Raw genomic sequence first — 20,682 nt, 5'->3', positions numbered from 1 at the left:
GCAGCCTCTGTGGAATAAAATTAATGTGTGTGTGTGTGTGTGTGTGTGTGTGTGGCAAGTAACGTTGCGTTTACAGCAGAGCTCCAGTTCTGTCTAAATGTTACTATCAAGAGTCTAAAGGCTATGTGATACTGCAAACACCATGTGATTTTTATTGTTACAGCATAAAGGCACAAATTTAATTCACTGAGCAGCCTTGACCACAGGAGTGATAAGGCACACCCGAGTACAAAGACAAGACACAGAAATAAAACAATTCTGGCTTACCACACAGTGAAAAATAAACGGAGATCTCATTTAAAACCAAACTTGATGGCTCTTATCTTTCATGACAGCAAAGTCAAAAGACAAGTCATTAGCTGGTTAAAGATAATCCTGCCAAGAGAAGGTGATACATTCAAATAAGCATTACTATAACAAAAAAAACAAACAAACAAAAAAAAGTGGTAGCCATTTGTACCAGAGATCCAGAATATTACATATGAACAAAAGCGTGTGTGGGGGGGGGGGGGAGCATGTGAGCTGGAAAGCTTGCTAGTGTTATGAGGCACAAAGACAAATGGTATTTCGATTTTCTGTATGTCCTGCACATATGGTGAATTGACAATAAAATCCTTGAACCAAATCTGTCCCAAAGCTCTGTGGGTGACCGTAGTGTGGTCTGTACCATACATCCTCTTGCATACATCAAATGAAAATAATCGAAACACCCATCATTTGTGTTTAGTGTAACACTTTTAGCAGTGCTGGTAAAATACAAAAGAGATAGTTCATCTTTACAAAATTGAGTCAATTTCCCTTGTTTTGGCTTTTAAACAGTACCATTACAAGTGTAGTGTACACATCCTATACATGAGTGTTCCTCAGGTTAAGGCCTAATGAACCAAAGCTAATTCTTATCCCAACTCATGTGGAGGTAGAAATACTGCAGCAAGTCCACCCAGTCAGAGTGAAAACTATAGTACATCTATGAACAGTAAAAGTAATTATTTCATTCCAAATGCTGTTGAAAACCAGATGTGAACTCACTGTCTGTGAACTATTTTACTTTGAAAGACGACATTAAACACATAGAGATTTGATCAAACTCTTTCCTTCCACACCACGTACCACTGAAAACCTTTAAACAGCAAAAAAACATTTGCCCTCTTTACACTTAGACGTAGTGTTCCAAATATAAATGCTACTCTTGCACTTTTGTATGTAGTGCACTGCATTCTGGGAAAAGACACACTCATACTTTGTCAGATGGTGACAGAGTTTCCACTGAACCATATGAAAATCATAATTCTACTTTTAAGTACTGATAGAAAATACACCATTACAGGCTCATCCAGTCCCTACCTTATAAACATAATACAAACTGTAAAAGTTACATTAACACTGATTACATGATTTGTTTACCAACCTATATTCAAACTTGTCCCAGATTAGTCACACTTATGAAGTAAATGCTTGGAAGTTTCCTCAAAATTAAAAATTTTTTTTAGTGCATCACAGCTTATTGTATATGACACAAACATTATAAAATCTTCTGGGTTTTTGCAGGTTTCTTCTTTGATGTTTTAATATAGTATATTGTGGGTGAATCTCACTGAAGAGTAAAACCTAATACAGTGCATCCAGAAAGTATTCACAGCGCTTAAACTTTTCCACATTTTTCTGTAGGGATGGTGTTGGCCAGGTGGTGAGCAGTGCCTGGTTTCCTCCAGACATGACGCTTGGCACTCAGGCCAAAGAGTTCAATCTTTGTTTCATCAGACCAGAGAGTTTTGTTTCTCGTGGTCTAAGAGTTCTTCAGGTGCCTTTTGGCAAACTCCAGGCAGGCTGCCATGTGCCTTTTACTGATGGTTTCCGTCTGGCCACTCTACCGTACAGGCCCGATTGGTGGAGTGCTGCAGAGATGGTTGTTCTTCTGAAAGGTTCTCCTCTCTCCACAGAGAAATGCTGGAGCTCTTTCAGAGTGACCATCGGGTTCTTGGTCACCTCCTTAACTAAGGCCCTTCTCTCTCGATCGCTCAGAAGAGTCCTGGTGGTTCCAAACTTCTTCCATTTACGGATGATGGAGGCCACTGTGCTCACTGGGACCTTTAATGTTGCAGAAAGTTTTCTGAACCCTTCCCCAGATCTGTGCCTTGATACAATCCTGTCTCAGAGATCTCCAGACAATTCCTTGGACTTCATGGCTTGGTTTGTGCTCTGACATGCACTGCTAACTGTGGGACCTTATATAGACAGGTGTATGCCTTTCCAAATCATGTCCAATCTGAAACTGAATTTCCCACAGGTGGACTTCAATCAAGTTGTAGAAACATCTCAAGGATGATCAGTGGAAACAAGATGCTCCAGAGCTCAATTTTAAGCACTGTGAATACTTTCTGGATGCACTGTACCTATAATGAACCCTGATATCTGGAGCATGGAATTTAGAGTTGTGCTCAAGGGTGCGACCTCACTGTGACTGAATCATTATACTTGATAACATCACTTATGATGATTATGACAAATGATCTACAAAGAACGATAATCTACAAAAATATAACTTTCACTTTAGTGTTTCCATCATGGGAGGTTGTAGAAAGATGTGTGCACACTTTGCAGCAATAAAGAAGCATACACATTAACAACAGGTGTGACTAGAGTGACTGTTGGTCTGTTAAAATGAGTGTGTTTAGAGTAGTAGAGTGGGGATACGGTGTGTTTATGCTCTTTGTATCACAAAGTCTCTAGAAAGTCTCTGTAGGCACGCAACGTGCTGCTAGTCGTTAACTAGTCGATACACATGATACTGTGCACCGTGCTCGCTAGTGGACACTTCAAACACAAAGGCGATGCACAGCAGAGTCTCCTGAGTTTCTCTGTTAGACACCACCTAGCAAGAGACAAGATGAAAGCATTGTGGAGGGTCAAGATAGAATAAAACATAATAATTAATACGTGAACAAACACCAGTTTAGACAGAGATGACAAGGACTTGCAGGAAAGAGGTATATCTACCTAGCTGGTGCAGTGACAATAACCTCCAGCTAAATAACAGGAAAACTAATGATATACTGTAAAAGCAGACCTCAGAAGATAGGAAGGTAAGAAAGTATATCCAGAAATTGTTGGGAAAGTTATTGATGCTTACTAAATCTTGCTGGGTCATTACAAACTGCTTGTTTTTTTTTTTTTTGGCTAAAAAAAAATTCTTGAGTTTCAAGCTATGGTCCATCAAGGTGTGGAAAGTGTGCATACTTTCTCTAGCAGTTTGTTTTGGCAGGCTGACTGCTGCTGAATTAAAGAAAAAAAGTGGAGACTGCATCTAAATTTCCTGGCCACTCCTTTCCATTTTTCTCAGCTTTAACTTCAGCTTTTAACATCATTAGAAATTATTTCCATCCCTCATCTTTTGACAAACGCCCTGTGCGAGGAGGTATTAAACTGGAGTCTTCCAAACAAACAAAACAACAAAAAGCTATCTGACTCTTAAATGTGAACCCTTTGGCCCCTTTGTTTTTAGCTTTTCTTATAACTGCATTTTAAGATGTTTTACTAATGATTTAATTGATATGCTGTGTTGACTACTGTCCTGCACCATGAGCTCATCAACATTTGTTGGCAATAAATTAAATTCAACTCAGCGCGGACACACACCTGTAGGATGGTGAAGTTCTCCAGCACACTGTTCATCATGTATTTCTCTGGCAGGTGTTTGAGTTTGTGGATGAAGTTGATCATATATTCACACATGGGCGAACGATGGATGCGGAACATGTACTTTCCTCCTTCCATATGTGCATATTCTGTCTGGATGGGGAGGAATTGGCACAAGCTTAACAATTAAAAACATACTGTACAAAAAATAAAATGATTTATGTTTATCAAGATACTGGGTTGATTGTCTCACCTCAACCTTCTCCACCACCTGTTTACCAAACGAACAGACCTTTGTGGAGACACTGATCGTGATGTTTTCTGTTCCACTGTACTGACTGCTCACCCCGTAAAACACACCAGGACCATCTTCAATGTCACTGCTCAGATCCGCCTGGAGTAGCCATAGAAAAGGTGGGCCAGAAGTGAGTGTGAAAGTCACTACCAGATTTTTATTCACTTATTATAACACACAACACATTCCTAACATAGCATGTTCACAAAAACAGGACTAACACCTGGTCACAGCTATCACCAGCACAGAGGCGTAATGATGACAAGACAAAGTGCAATGCAGGTGGGCAGATAATTAGCTGCAAGTCTGGCTGCACATCGTTCTGAAAGACTGTACAGCGTTTCGTGTCTTGCGGTCTCAGAGCCCACTGTGGCATCAACCAGCGCTAGTCGCACCTCAGCAAACACCTCCAGTAGAGGGTCACAGAGGGGTTATGGCATTTGTGGTAAAATGCTTGGTAGGCAGATTTCCTATAAATTAGATGTACAACAAGCAGCTCAACATGTTAATTATCCACAAATGGCTCGACCTCTACTGGTTTCCACTGTGTTTTCATATGAGAGATTCATATTTGTTACAGCTATTAAGTTGACAATTATTGATGCAACAGGTTCTATGGACAATGTGAACATTTTCTTCTAATTATCTGGAAATACAACTTTATGTGTTGTTTGGTTAACGTAAACACCAATAGTTCAAGACGAAGTTTCAACACTGCCTCTATCACAGGTAAATCTAAATTACACAGACACTGAACATGCGATAAGGCAGCAAGGGAAGTTGTTAAGAGAATATAAAAACGCTGCCCGTCTACAAGCGTCACTACTACTGCCACAGTGTAACAAAACACAGCTAAACTGCTACATTTTTTTGGTATGTATTGTACATATTTAGTAAATAAAATTTACTTTGGGAATGTTCAGTTAAAGCTGAAAAGAATAGGAAATATTTTTATCTAAACATTATTTATTTTTACCATTTTGGAATCTAAACAGGGAACTGATAAGACCCAGAATTTCTGAGCAGAACTGGAATCGCTAAAATTCAAAAGATACTCAACCCTCCTAATGATAAAACCCTCTGCTTCAGCATCACAGTGGTTTTGCTTCCCCCATGTGGAACAATAGGTTATAACCTCAAACGTGCCAACATAAACAAACCACCAAAATGCAATGAATATAATAAAATCAAATGGAAAAACACAATTCCAGGTTATTTAAAAAAGAACTTATCACAATGTGAACACCGGTTTTGTTTACTGACCCAGAACTTGACAAGGAAGAATGCATTGTGTGGCCCTTTTTCATACAGTTCCTTCAGGCCTCCCTTCTTCTCAGAGAACTTGTCATAAATCTGCCTCACATCTATGGACTCCAGAACAGGGTCACTGTATCCTGGGTTTGAAGGGCCGATGTGCACAAAAAGGTGTTTATACTGTTTGAAGAAGGAGAAACGTAAGAAAGAGAAGGCAAAACAGGGGAAAAGAGAGAGAGGTAAATTTTTTATTACTAACTCCTCATCAAAAATATCTAGATGTCTTTACCGTCTCTCTGTCTCTCTGGGTCTCCATAAAAGCAGAGAACTCCAGTAGCCGTAGTTTTGCTGAGGCAATGGTTCTGTCTTGCCATACAGGAGCTGCTATAGCTGCAGGTCGAGGGGGAGGTAGGGGCTCGTAACCTACCGTACATTTAAACCAGGAAAACACAATTAACATGGCAATAATGACAATAGTTTGTCAAACTAGAGACTTTTTGTTCACACTTACCGACAGGTGCAGGGACAGGGGCTGGTAGTGTAGTGTATGGTGGGTGTGCAAAGGGCTTAATGCTGTAAATAAAAAAAAAAAACAATAGGGACATAAAAATGATTAAGTATGTCAGCATAATCTAGAAATTTTCTCCAATTTTAAACTAACAAAACCAACTCATCTGCAAGTGATACTTACTCCTGAGAATGTCCAGGCTGTCCTGGTATGGTGCCGGGCCAAAACTAAACAAAGGGAAGAAGAGAACCAGGACAAAATATTACCTAGTCTTACCAGAAGCTAGAAAAGAACAGATGTGTCTGTGTTTTTTCTTTTTTCTCACTCTGACTGATGGGGGGAAGGGAGTCTGGGGTTTCATGACACTTGCAGACACAATCTGAGCTGAGGAGAGGTTGGCTACTGTCTGCAGTGCCTTGTCTTTGGATACCTGGTCCTGAAAGAGAAAGACAAAACAATAAATAACAATAATTTTCTGCCCTGAAAAACTTAATAAAAATTTTGGTCATTACAGAGTCAGCAAAACATTACGGCCAGTTTAAACAGCAAGCCAGCCAACTTACTTCAACATGATGCAGTAACTATGAGGGAAGACAGGACAGCGTGCCAAGCAGATATAAGTGGATGCCAAAGCAGGAGATGCACCAAGCTAGCAGGCTAGGAGAGCTAACTGGAGCCATCACCAGTGTTTAACTAAAGTGACTAAAACAAGAGAGTAATGAGCAGGATTTCTGAGTCTGACAGTAAAACGGCACTGTGGACTAGCAGTAATGTGATGCCAGCCACAAAGCACAAAGCCTGAAGCAGAAAACTGAAATTATATACCCAAGACTTACCAAGTTCATGGCCTATGGCAAAAAAGACATGTTATTAATTACCTTCAGTACATTCAAAATAGAAGTAGGTCACATAATCACCATTAGGAAATAAAGGAAAAGCCCTTCCTCACTCTTCCTAACTCTTTGAACCTAGCTTGTTGAACACTCACACTAAGCACAAAAACATTTACTCAGTAGAAGATATTTCCTATTAATCTAGGCCATCATAAATCCAACTGCTAACATTTATATTAGGGAAAATACAGACATGGAAATCTGAACAAGTTACACTCTCTAAATTTGCATTAGTTAAATGCCTTTGGGGCAAATTGTTGTTGCCTTTATTACAGGGCACGGTAAAACCGCAAGAAATGTGCTTAAACAGAAAAGATATAAAAGACAGAGGGAAAGGCTTCAGAGCAAGAACATGGAGATGTATCAGAGGAGAAAACTTTAAATCCTTAAGTATTCAAATGGATGGGGGGCCCATAAAAAACGCCTTGCATGATTGTGTGTATGCAGGCCTTCATATGCATTACCATAACCATGCACATGCTGAGGTCAAACCAAGACAGCTCCTTAGTCTCGTGCAATTACCTAGGCCACAAACCTCTTGAGCTCTACCATTACTGCCATGCATGTTGTAACAAAACCCTTTTTCCCCCACAAACTGCAATGACATCATGAAGATATATACTGTAGATAGATACAAGATAAACAAACATGCTCAAAACACCAGGTTTACAATCAGCACCAAACAACTTCAAATATGGACAGAAAGTAAATAACTGAGCGACTCTTTAAAGCATAAAAGCAACCACCAAATAGCCATTTAATATCGAAGCCTGCCACTCAGACATTAACCAACACTATCTCAGTGCTCCAATGATGATTATGGCAGAACCTTTAGGGTAGTTACTGCAACTCCCTGACAGAGCATACGCTCAGTTAGCGGTTTATTAGGTACACCTAGCTAAAACTAATGCAGCAGTGCAATAAATCTTCCATTTATGAAGTCTCCTCTCTGCATCCTCATACTAAGTGGCAGTAATGAGGGCGTGACTCTGCAATGCCGTAGCACACAAAATAACTACATGTTGGATTTCCTGAGGCTGGTGCAAGATTAAAACCGCTGCATTATTACAACAACCCCATGAGGGCACCACAACCACACCACAGTGAAAACAAAGACACTTTGATTGGCTCCCACTGTGGGTGTACCTAATAAACTGCTGTTAATCTGCCATAATCTCTGACAATGACATCTATGCTGCGTTATGTTCAATATAGAACACATGCAGAGCAAAGTAGCCAGCAGCAAAAGCTGTGAGCATGTGTACCTTGAGCTTAGACTGAATCTCACGAGACTTTCTCTTGGCCAAGACTTGTAGGTGACTAGAGACCTGAGGAAAGACAGGATGAAGGAAAGAGGATGGGAGAAAAAGGAAAGGAAAAGAATAGGGGATGTGACCACAGAGGGTTCAGCAGGCACCCACCTTGATGCTCGCCTGGTATTCTCGTACCCTTTTACGTGCCAGAACCTGAATGTGACTAGACACCTATGAGGCAAGGATTACCCCCATGAAAACACACATTCACATAATTTTGCATATTTAAACAGCCTTGGTCCATTAATAATTAAGAATCACTTTAAAATTACTATTTAATTTTAAGAGATAAGATGCACATAGCCAATATAAAAACATCTAGTCTTCAATAACGTTTGTGCATACCTGCTTGCGTGTGCGCGTCTTCCCTGTTCGCAGCTTGATGTAGCGAGCTATCAGCTCATTTCGACCTACAATTGACAAATTAACAGATAAAGTCAGAACAGAGCACTTAAATATACAAAGAAGTTTTTAGCCATTATATTAATTTAGTTACAGCTGGGCTGCTATGGTATCAGTACACTTTCATATGTACACAGTGCGATACAGTAGGTGGCAGCATGCACATAGTTGGTTTGCAATCTGCCAAGAAGAAGAAAGAAGAAACCATAACCACTTGCATCATTAACTAGGTGCATGTAAATACTGACGAATACTTGAATAAATCTGAGTTTTTGTGTGTACTGTCCAAATGTCTTTGTATGTTTTCGTCAGCCCAAATTTCAAGCAGACATTTTACTTCTTCATTACTCCACAGAGATCCTTTTGCGCCATGTTATTCGTCAGAGTCAAACAGTTATGACATCACAAAGCAAATCACTTCCTTGTTTCAGAATGGTTGCGTTCACATCTCCAGCGGACCGTGCTCGAAACCACTTCTTCAAGTGGACTTGAGCACGATGCCCAAGTCCAGCACACTTGGGTTCAAACTGATCAAAATGAAAGCTGGCTTTGGGACCAAGTGTACTCTGATCCCTAAAGGGAAACCACCCAATGTTAATCTTCTTAAAGGTCGGGTTGGCGATTCCTTCCAGAAGCATTTCTATTACATTTTCTGAATTTCTCTTTTCATCCTGACAGCAATGAACACATTATATAAAATCTGGCTTTGCTTGCTGGCAGAGCTCCTAAACAGACAGACAAGTGTCAGGAATGGAAGGAAAAAGAAAGCAGAGGCCAGCATATACAGTAGTTACATTTCCAAAATGTGGTGACTACTATAGACTGCCTGGTCAGCTCTTTCTGCTTCCCCCAGCTCCAACCCACACCTGATGATCAACTTGTCTTTAATCGTAACTGGTGAGCAATTCACCATTCACTCTGTTGCAGATGTCAGAAAGCCAAAAAAAAGGCTAAAGATAAGTGTGATTAAACGAAGCCTTACAGACTTCCACTGCTGTAATCGTTTATCACATAGGCATATGAACTAACATCAGCTTGCTTCTTTCTGGGAAGCAGGGTGATTCTGTAGGGACTTAGGTCACATCAAGCTGACTCACATCAGCCTGAAGTTACCAGAACATAAAATTCCCCAAAATCAACAAAAGGGGCTGACTCAGACACAGCAGTCTGCTCCAATTCCCAAAACAAGGCACATGCACTTTCCTGCAGACTACCACTACTCCACATAAGCCCAAACACTTTCATTTGAACACAACACATGGCCCATTTGCTGTAAAGCATCTAACATGTGAACAATAGGCACACTGGAAGATGAGTTAGAATAAAGGTACCTATTACATTAAATGTCTCTGGAAGAAGTTTTGCTTGATCAAAAATGATGTAATTTCAAGCACATTTATCTCAGTTTCTACCCGTATCTAAGGGGTCTTTTCCTATTTTTAAATGATACACTTGAACAACAACTAAGCCTACATAATTAGGAAAGAAAAATGTCCAAAAATCACAGGAATTCAAAGAAAAATGAAAAAGGGTTATTCAGAGTTTCTCACAGTATTGTAATACGGGGCAATGACTAAAGTTTTGGGGTAGTTTCTTGCATAGTAGTTTAAAAAATGTGAGACCAATGCGTCAATATGCGTTTGGGAAATATGTGTCAGGGTAGATTGTCAACGTGTGCATTTGTGTGTCCCAGTGGGACTACCCTTGTTTACTGAGAAGGAAGTTGGGGTAATCAACACAGTGAGCCCGCACTTCCACAAAAGGAGAAAATGCCACAATGCTGAAACAAACTTTCCTTTTCTGTCACATGGGATCACATATCCTGGTTCCCTAACAACAAACACACACCTACATAAATGCATGACATAGGCTGCTGCGGGTGGGAACATTAAGTCGAAAAAGGCTGGGATTATTGGGTGCCAGCCAAGGTCTTCAATAAGGTAGGAAGAAACTGAAATTCATATCTCCACTTGCAGGAAACATCCTTAACAGACTAATAAAAACAAACACGCCACACTGCATGTGTGCATGCACTACTACACTAGTTCTGCAGTCCCACAGACCAACGTGAACTAGGCTAATCTTTAACAGGGTGTCTATAGCTATATGCACGTTAAATTTAAGACTTTTTAAGACCATTTTAATACCACTTGAAATGAAATTTAAGACTACATTTAGAATGGAAATACCAAAAGTAAAAATATTATCTCTCTCAGTAACCACACTGATGTCAGTTCAAAGTGAACAGTAACCCTGTATTTTTGTGTAAATTACTTTAAATTCCCTTACCATCCAATGTGCATAGCCCATATACTGTATATAATGACATTCAGAGAGGGGGACACTCATGGAAGAGAGTAAATTGGAAAACCACTTCTGGAACAACTTTCAACCTCTTTTTATGTAATCACTTTAGTACTCTATAGCCTAGCAGTCAACATAATGATGGTCAAAAGGAAGGCAGAGAAGATCTCTGCAGACTGCTCAAATCCTGGGAATGAACTGTTTGAACTTCTCCTCTCTGGGCAATGCTACAGGTCACCGTAAGCCAAAACAACCAGACACAAGGACAGTTTCTTCTCCTGCCTGATTAACAGTTAACTATGACTGAAGCAAAAGGACTCGGCAACCACAGCAGTGCAATAATTGTAAACAGTACTGCTACTTGCACCAGTTTGACATCATGAAATGTGTATATACTGTATGTATATACTTTTTATGAATACTGCCTCTCCTTCTCCCATGCTTTTGATTGCACTATTCTTTTGTCTGTTGCATAAAAACACACAGAGATCCTCTGTGCCAGAGACAAATTCCCTGTATGCTCAACATAATTGGCAATTAAAGCTGATTCTACTTATTGGCTGTGTTCACAAAGCACAAAGTAAACTTTCTGTCATTTTGTATGTAAAGGATCTCAGTAAGCATTTAACACACAGTTCACTTTGGCTGTTGAATTAGATATGGAAGAAATACCCTGGATGCAAAGGAGACAGTAGATGTAGTAGTAGGCTAGATGACAGCCAATACATTGGGACAGAAATGTATTGTGTTCCTCACCATACATCTTCCCCTCATCTGAAAGTATGATCTTCCTCCTGCCGCAGGGCGGGTAGATGGCCAGAGCTTCCTGAAAGCTCTGCTCAATGTCTGGACTCCAGACTCCTTCAGGGTCCCCATCCAATCCACGGTCTGCCCCATCCGCCAGTCCCTCCCCATTGCCACCCTCTTCCTGCGCCCCGTCAGGGCTGCCACGGCAACTCCACTCCGACGCAATGATGACGGCTCCGGCCACAACACACCTTGAACATACAGGACAAAGCATTTATGGAAATTTCTTCATGCTGTTGAACAGGGGTGCCCACACTTTTTCACCTTGCGAGCTACTTTTCAAATGACCAAGTCAAAATGATCGACCTACACTGAAAATACCACACACACACACACACACACACACACACACACACACACACACACACACACACACACACACACACAATATATATGTGAGTGTGCCTTCTTTGGAATAGTGATGGTAGATTGGTAGATCAAGCAAACGCACTTTGAATAGAACGTCACGAAAAAAAAAGTCTTCCTCCCATTCCGCATGGAATGTTTCCAGCACGTTTTCGGTTTCTTACTTGATTCGGCTCCCCCACTCATTTTATACCCTTTAGTAGAAATTAATTCAAAGGCTGACAAGGTGGTTTGTTCACTGGAGTTTTGCAGTAGCTCGTGCGGTTGACTGTGCATGCTTGGTGACTCGTGGTGTCAGAAAAGACAAGATCTCAGACTGGCTGACCTGCATGTCAATCAAGTAGCAAATGCCATAGGGAGGATGGATGAAAGGCTATATATGAATGATTGTCACTTTCTGCTTTTCCTGTTAGGGGTCGCCACAGCGAATCGTCACACTGACCATTCACATGCTAACATTTGGCACGTGTTTTATGTCGGATACATCAAATTTATTTTTGAATGGCATGCGATCTACCAACACTACAATAGACGTATTGGGCACCCCTGCTGTAGAACATCTTCAAGAATGACAGAGATAGAATATGGATGAATAGATATGCAACAAGTCATGTACTAGATTTGACACCTTAGGTTACATTTAAATTTTAACACCTTTCATTGGTTTTTATTACTTGCACTGTAAGTAATAGAAAATAAAGGTAAATTCCATTGCAGAGCTTTAGCAATCATAATAACCAAAATAAAAATAATGCAATGAAAATGCATGTTCTGGGAGAACATGCGAGCTTAGCCACAAGGTTCGAACTCAGAATGTGTTTCTTAATGTATTGGTTGAGTTATCTATTAATCGATCATCAGAAAATAAATCAACAACTACTTCTGTAATCAATTGCTCACAAATTTAAATCAAACCTGTAAGTTGTATGAAAGAGGACAAGAAAGTGGCCCTGAACTTTGTTTTACTAATCAACATCCCAGACTGTGTTGGATGGACAGGACCGGGATTAACTTTGCAGCTGCCAGGAATGGTGACAGATTTCTTGGACTTCAAATGTCTCCACACTTCACCATGCACGAGATCAGATTCATCTGATGTTGTCAGCAGCTTCCCTGGGTACAGGGATATATTAATAGCCCTGGCATCCAGTAGTAAAGAACTGAGAAGCAAAATAGCAAGCATTAGAAGCTTGTAAATTTATGAAGCTATTGGCCAAGGTCAACGAAGACACTGCCAGTTGGTCTAGCTATTAAATTATTAAACACCAGAAAATGGAAGGTGATCAATGACTAACTATAGGTAGTTATAACAACACCAGTTAGTCATGATCCTTACTTAGCGAAATTGGCTCAAAGGCAATATAGGAGCCATATGCATATCCCAGAGGCCTGTAACCTTGTTTTGTAGGCCACACAAGGAAATTACAGATTCTTTTGTTATTGTTGAGGATGCTCCAGGTCTCCTCAAACACATGCAACAAGAGTGCTGCCAAGTGTGTAAAGTTTTCCAGAGTGTGGCTAACATGGCCCCTGCCACAGAAGAACCACAGAGGAACAGTGTGGTCACTGAGCTTCCCCTGCTCTGGTGGGCTTATTGGACACACTCTGCACAGAGCCTTCCCAGTTTCAGTCAGTGCTGACGGGACTGTGCTGTTGCCATAGAGATCAAGCAGACCCTTGTGAGATGGTTAGGAAAGAGCAATGCCTAAAATAACATTTTGATATTCAATGGGAGGAGATGTGACGGTCTTCGAAGTTTAACTGTGTGAGAAGTCAGCAGTTCAAAAGTTGTCAGTCTGTCCTGATTGAATTACCTCAATATTCTGTTTGGGCTCCTTCCTAGAGATCCCAGGCTCCTTTTATTAATAGCTCATAAATAAATGCACTGTTTAATCACCTTGATCATTCATGATTGTTTCTAGTTTTATAAGAAAGGTTTGTAAGGAGGTTTTAAGGCACTTTTAGTTATCTCGGAGGGGGATAATAGATACTTTCATCTCATAGGGCCTTTAAATGCCTTCAAACGAAACACTGAAATGGAGAAACTCTGCTCAGGGTAAATATGTCCATACTGTACAGAAAAACAAGCTGTACATTTCTTTGTATGTGAATAGCTTTTTGGTAAACAAAATGTGAACTTTAACCAACAATCGAGTGTTCTTTGTGGTTCAGTGACAATACTTTATGGTCATTTCTGCATTCTAAATAAAGGCACAAGCTCAGTTTGGAAAGAAACTGAGCTTGTAGATGGTGTTCCCATTCAATACTTTTCTACACATAGGGTTTCAACAAGGTCAGAGGAAATTTAATTATAGCCTACTTGAAGGAAAAAAATTGTTCGTTTGTTTGCAAATTATATTTTCACACATACAAAAGTGAGGCCTGTGGGACCAGTGTCAACAAGCTATTAGATACGCCTGTAAACTCTGGTGCACTCTAATACATAAATTACACATTTGCTAAAATACCAAAATTTGGTTTTGTTTGACACTGTCAGAGGTGTATTGTTGAGGATTGTAGTCTGCAGCAAACTACATTATATGAGTTGGCATTTCTAATGGTTTGCCCAGTTCATTCACAAATATGAGGGAGAAACAATAACAGAAGCACATTTATTATTATTATGCAATCCAAAACCAATGTCAGCAATAACAAACATATAGTTGGATTAACACCTTAGTAGCCATTCTATTGTATTGGATTTCATTACAGTGTATAGGTGTACCTAATAAAGTGGCCAGTGAGTACACTATACCAAGACTGAGTGTAAAGTTACCACTAAGCAACTTGCCTGAGATTTGGGAACTCATTTGCCCTAACTAATATTAACTAAGATACCACTTCTGCAGACATTTGCAATCTACCAGAACAATGGTGATGCAAAATTAGGACATAAATCACTTAAGACACATGTGGCTCTGCCATTTTCAATATAGCTTAGCTCCCAGTGGCCAAAGGGTCAGGTGTTTAGTGCAGTGTCGAGCTAAATAAAGCTATGAGCTCAGCAAACACTGACTAGACATGCATATTAGGGGCTGCATTCTGCTCCAGTGGGAGCAACACACGACTAATCCAGCTTTATTTCATTACAGCACACCACAGATTTCACAGTTCAGCTGACTACTACTGCTAATACAACAGACCAGCACGGACTTCAGGTAGCAAACTGATGAAACTAAGCACTTTCATCAACTTTACATGAACCTACTGGTCACACCTTAAAACAGTCAGTCAATAGGCTTGTGTTTAAGACGAACGACGGTGCTATTTCTCCTCTGACTCTGCTGAAACCGTCAGACCAGACTCACCTGTTGGTGGAAACTTTCACAATAACACGAAATGAATCTCACTGCTAGCATGTGCAAAACGAAATCACATTCATGTGAGTCGGCCAAGTGTGAGTTGGCACAATCTGCCTCTGACCCCAAATACGAAAAAACTTCCATCTAACCGAGCCAAACAGACGTTAAGCGCTTTAGAAAGAGTCAAAGTGTAAGGAGTAAAGTTATTTTCTATCTTCCGGTGGCTATATTCCAAACAAGCCACTGCTAACGCACACATGCTAGTGGGTTAGCTTGCAGGCTAATAATACCCCCAACAAACTCCAAACTACGTCCAAGTGACGCCTAAAAAGTCATTTGAATAACAACGGGAGTGGCTGAGTAAACAAAATGAGAACTCCCCGTTAAACACACGAGTCCCTGATTCAGCGAAGATACAGCGGAAAAATGCGGAATATGTCAAATATCCCAAAACTTCAAGCACACACGAAGCGAAGCTGCATGAAAGTTGCTGCACACAACAAAGAACTATGTGAGAGCGCACTCACCTAACAGTGGCTTCCTGCTTCGCTCCTACAGGCACGAGCTTCTCTCCTTCTATGTTTTTTTTCTTCTACAACAGTCTCCCTTTCTGAATGAAGAGTACTTCCTCGGCAAAAATAATAACGTTTCACAGAAAAAGGCGGAATGCCAAGTATGAAATCAACGCGCGGAGGAAAACGCACAGAGGCGTGGCGTCGAAACACGCACGCACGCAAGTTTTGTGGCTCCCAACGTAAACTCCTCCCAAACATCAAACGCCTGCTGGGAGAGTATGGGGACAGAGGAAAGGCACTAGTGTTTATGATACTATACAGGCTAGATAGACTAGTGTGCACCTAGAGTTGAGGATTATTTCTGCTACTGCAAAAATATCATTAGAACCAGAATGCTAGTGATATGAAAGGTGGCTTAAAACAAAAACCAGGTGCCCATTTGATCAGTGCAACAGAATTTGCTTGCAGGACTTATTCCCATTATCCACACAGGTCATTAAAAGGTTCCTCCCCAGTGGACGTTCAGGGTACTCTAAGGGATGGGGGACAAAATCCTTGTTCAGTGTAAAAATATTTTCCACAGTATATGAAGTTAATATGAGTCGGAGTTAAAGAAATCAAGTGGATGTGCTCTAAGGATACAGCCTTTGTTTTGTATAAATATTGTGTTTCCCTGGGAAGTCTTTCTTGTTAAGCTGTGGTGGAGTAATAGTAACACAAAGAGGGAATTTTGTACCAAAAAGGCATTTTGGACAATATCAACTTGATTTGTCTAATTGCACAGCTTTGAAGCCTCATACTAGCTTCAGGTCCTTCTGTATCTGAACCACTAAAGGGCAGTGCCAGCTAAGATAGGCCTTCACTGTCAAATCTTGTGGCCCCAAAATTTTATTGTAATTTTTTTTGTTTGTTTTAAGACTGTTATTATTATATTTTTATTGTGTTCTTGTGTATATATATATTTCTAATTACAGTTGTGTTTTATCAAATCATTTCAAAGCAATTTACACACAAGAAACCTGGGAAAAGCAAGTATCAATTACTTTCATCATTTCAAAACTGTTTTTAAAAATTCCATAAGAGTTCCCCAAAGGTCAAGATCATGTCTTCATATGTTTATTTTTGTCTGACCAACAGTCTAAGATGAAATATTGGGAGTTTATTATCATACGTATATAGGGAATAAGCCAATGGTGTGCGTGGGGCACTCCTTCGGACATTTTATGATTCTGTGGTGGCATCTGCAGGTTTTTACGCTGTTGTGGGTTAGGCAGGAGGTAGCAGAAAGAGACTCAACAAGCTGGTTAAGAGAGCTGGTTCTGTCCTGGACTGCTCTCTGGATTCCATCGAGGAGGTGGTGGACAGAAGGATGCTGGCCAAACTAACATCCATAACCCCTCCCATCCCCTGCACCACACGGTGGTGACTCTGAACAGTTCTTTTAGCACGAGACTGTTACATCCCCAGTGTAAGAAGGAGCGTTACCACAGGTCATTCCTCCCCACAGCAATCAGACTGTACAACACACCACTCCAGTGATAAGATAGGTGAAATTATGAGGGACTGTGCAATAATCTACTGTGGTGTAATATTTCAGCTCCTTGGGGTGAAATGCATTGTAAATAGGCTAATGTGTAATATCTTGTTCCTGAGCTCTCTCAAATACTGTCCATTGCCCTGCTTTAGGTTTTTTTGAGTTGTTGCTCAGAGATCCTTATGGCTGAAGCATAGGTTTCTTTCCCCCATTGTGGGATTAACTGTGTGAGTAATATTCAATTGTTCTTGATTTCCTGGTTGTTTAGTCTCTACTGCTGTTCCTGATTCTCTCCAGTGCTGCTCTGCCCTGTTTTTAGGTGCCTTTGATTTGCTTATTTGTGCTGTGTAAAATGTAACGTTCTGATTATGCTACTTTTATAATCCTTGTGTGTATCAGTCCTAATGCTTTGTTGCCTTTATGTAACTTTTTATTTTAAGACTAAGTGTTCTTTGTTACTACGTACTTATGTACGCATGCGCCGCGCGGAGTGGCAGCAAGTTACAGCAGCTGTGTCCTTGTTGTGTTCTTTTCCGTGTTTTTATGAAGTTCTGTTCTTATGTGTCTGTTCTTATGGTGTTATGTTGGTTGTTCTCTATTGCTGCTACTTGAGGCCACATCTTTAAGAACTGTTAAAATCTATAAGAACCTATAACCAGCATTTAATTTTGATACTCAGATGTTGCATATTCCTAAACTAGTGTGCTTCTTCTTATTACAGTACAACACAGAAAATCTGGGTCCCATTAATCTAACATTGAAGACTGTACATAATGCAGAGAGAATTGGAGGCATGTGGTTTGTATTCAGCACATTTTTGCTTGAGGGTTGTGTACAAAGTTAATATCCATCCATCCATCCATTATCTATAGCGTTTATCCTAACAAGGGTTGAGGGGGCCTGGAGCTAATCCCAGTTGACACTGGTTGAGACGTGGGGTAAATGTGCAAACATTCACACGCAGGCATAAACACGTTCCACTGAGGTTTACAAGGAATATCAAATGATTTTTAATGCGACTATCAATCATATGATTTACACAGTCCACCCACGCCTGTGGATTAATTAAAACCTCCACACTTTTTCTTTTCATAGGGTCTGTAATAAACCAAACACACCTAGTACTTTCTCACCATTTTAAAATAGTACTCTATTTAATGGATCAATAAAAATATACATGGAATATGTTTTTAAACCCTGGTGTTTATGAATGGTTATACACCACTGTTTGAAGTACTCAGTAGGAAATTACACTGAGAGTCTAAGTAAATTATTTATGAATCTGGTTAATGCCCTATGCTAACAAAGTGAGAGGGCCATGCTTATGCAGCCAACACCACGGCAATTCTATTGTAAAAAGGAAATGTAATAGCCTCTTGACAAAATGTCACAAATGACTGACAAAGAGCGTTTAATGCTAACATGCCGCTCAACTGCTGAGAATTATCTCCTGTGTAATATCAAAGGCTGACATCTGAACTGGAATCCTGCAGGACTCTGTCACTCCAGTGTTTGATTAGCTTTTTATATCTGCACATTTCTGGGCTCTTTAACATTCTGAATTGATTGATGATTGAAGTATAATTGGGTATAAAAGTAACAGACTGGGACAAGACTGACAATGACAAAAACCACAGGACTGGTTTGAAATAGAAAGAAGAACAAGAGCAGGCAGGAGCGGAAAAATGTCAACTCCTCGACATCCTATTGGGTTGATGTCATCCTTGCATGTAGCCACTGGGGAGCAGAATTACCCCAGTCATGGATATTTCAATAGACTATAGGCCTTAGCTGACATGGCATTGTTTGATAAAAAAATGGATCACATTTACAATTAGCAAGCAAGCTTTATTTATTATTTATTTGGTTTGGTTTGACCAGTCCTGCAATTTTATGAAAGATGCTCAGAATGCAAAGAGCTACTTTATCTTTTAGTTAGACAAGGGTAAACAACCAAACTAAAATTGCCCAAGAGTAAAATACAGGGGATGACAGATTACCTAACTTCAGTCAGTCCAATAAAAATGGTTGTATCGGAACCTGTCTATTAAAAGATCGTTCCTTTCCTTTCTCCAGTGAGGTCTGTGGCATCGATGGAGATCAGGTAGATGCAGGTTTTTTCAGCTTTTAGAAATACTTAAAAGTGCATGGAGAGAAAAAATGGATCAGAAATAGTGGCTACAATACATCTTGAGCTCTGAATTTTGAAGAGGTCCCCTACCACCTTTTTCTCATTTCCTGGAAAATAAATGGGGAATAAACCCCAATTTATCTCTCTTATCCTTCGGTGCTTTCTGTGTCTCACTCACTCAGAAACTGGGTGGAGGGCAGATTCTCAAGATGATTATATTCAGTCTCCTGAGTGGTGATTTACATGATGTATTTACCTCCTGCATGGACAACTGTTTTCATCTCATATGTTCTCCGTTTAATGGGCCATATTTAAATAAAATGGTACCACTTTCTGATACCATTTATAAAAAGCTATATGCCATAATTAATTTTATGAAAGAGCCTCCATCTGTGTAACACTTTGCTTACCTTTTCAGTTGTCTTTTTAATTTATTAGCGAGACTCATCCAAAGGATTGTTTGTCCACCTATTTTCTGGAAAAGGATTCCAGGAAACCTGGAACAAGATCCATCTATAAACATCTTACTGAGAAACTCAAGAATCCATATTAATGTCTTATTAACATTTTAAAATGCAGACTTCAGTGTGAGATTAATGGTTTACCAGAATTAATCGCTACATTATTACTAAATAGAAAAACACAGTGATGTTATTACTGAAACAGTTTACTGAAATAAGGCACCTCTGATGCAAGAGTCTTTATTCAAACAATGGCAGTGAAAATTATTTCACTTTAAAAAGTGTAATAAAAACAGCTCCTACAACACAGACTGTACTATTCGCTCTACAGTTGTACTATTGTAATTTCTGCATGTGTATCAACAGCTAGACAAACACTGAACAAGTTACTAAATGGTTATACCACAATTGGTCTGCGGTTGTAAATGTTGTTAAGCAATTCAAATGGTGCCTTGTCTTAATAAATCCAATGGAGCTGAGAGTCATTTATGCAGAGGGAACGATAAATAAGGCTATGTATATGCCTACCTAGTCGATAGTTATCTTTGTCAGTGCAAAATAGTTCTGTAGCTCAAATAGGCCTATAACGTTTTCTGATACAAGTGCAATTCACACCGAAAATCAGAGGGAATACTATGAGAGTAGTACACTCCAGACAGGTGGGACATTTCCTCATGCATCCTATTTTCAGCTCACAAACTGCATTGACACAGGTTTGCCACTAGATGGGACGTCTGGTCTTTATAAAGTTAAAACTGCAAGATGAACCAGTTCAACCAGTGGCAGCCGAATAACCGTGAACTTTGCGCGCTTAAGAGCAGACGATCTATTTGTTCAATTGTAGGCTTCTCTAGACACAACCTAACGGTTCTAGCATTAGTAGACGAAACGATTTAATAAACACTCACAGCTTATAAACTCTTTGTCAGACAGTGATTTAGGCTATATCCCGAAACACGTA

General features: G+C 40.0%; 1 protein-coding gene across 1 annotated transcript; it reads right to left on the bottom strand.

The window, feature by feature from the left end:
- Nucleotides 1–137: 137 nt before the first annotated feature.
- On the bottom strand, nucleotides 138–20,401 carry tead3a (TEA domain family member 3 a). Its single transcript, XM_020615146.1, has 13 exons — nucleotides 20,337–20,401; nucleotides 11,362–11,603; nucleotides 8,245–8,309; nucleotides 8,008–8,070; nucleotides 6,530–6,541; nucleotides 6,019–6,129; nucleotides 5,877–5,920; nucleotides 5,697–5,758; nucleotides 5,475–5,608; nucleotides 5,195–5,365; nucleotides 3,890–4,030; nucleotides 3,637–3,789; nucleotides 138–2,872 (listed from the first exon to the last, which is right to left on the bottom strand). Exons 1-13 carry the CDS (start codon nucleotides 20,399–20,401, stop codon nucleotides 2,759–2,761), a joined length of 1,377 nt encoding a protein of 458 aa, XP_020470802.1. The 3' UTR covers nucleotides 138–2,758.
- Nucleotides 20,402–20,682: the final 281 nt, after the last annotated feature.

The sequence above is a fragment of the Monopterus albus genome, unplaced genomic scaffold, assembly GCF_001952655.1.
Source record: "Monopterus albus unplaced genomic scaffold, M_albus_1.0 scaffold6.1, whole genome shotgun sequence".
Taxonomy (NCBI): Eukaryota; Metazoa; Chordata; class Actinopteri; order Synbranchiformes; family Synbranchidae; genus Monopterus; species Monopterus albus.
Note: the sequence above shows the minus strand (reverse complement) of the source record. Positions and strands in the feature narration are given on the sequence as shown.

What these genes read in the sequence shown, in the direction of transcription:
- tead3a (XM_020615146.1), bottom strand. Translation starts at nt 20,401, where the DNA reads ATGCATGAGGAAATGTCCCACCTGTCTGGAGTGTACTACTCTCATAGT. An exon ending in CAGCCTGGACATTCTCAGGA is followed by an intron (nt 5,759 to 5,876) that starts GTAAGTATCACT and finishes TTTTATTTACAG; the next exon opens with CATTAAGCCCTTTGCACACC. An exon ending in CCCTGTCCCTGCACCTGTCG is followed by an intron (nt 5,609 to 5,696) that starts GTAAGTGTGAAC and finishes AATGTACGGTAG; the next exon opens with GTTACGAGCCCCTACCTCCC.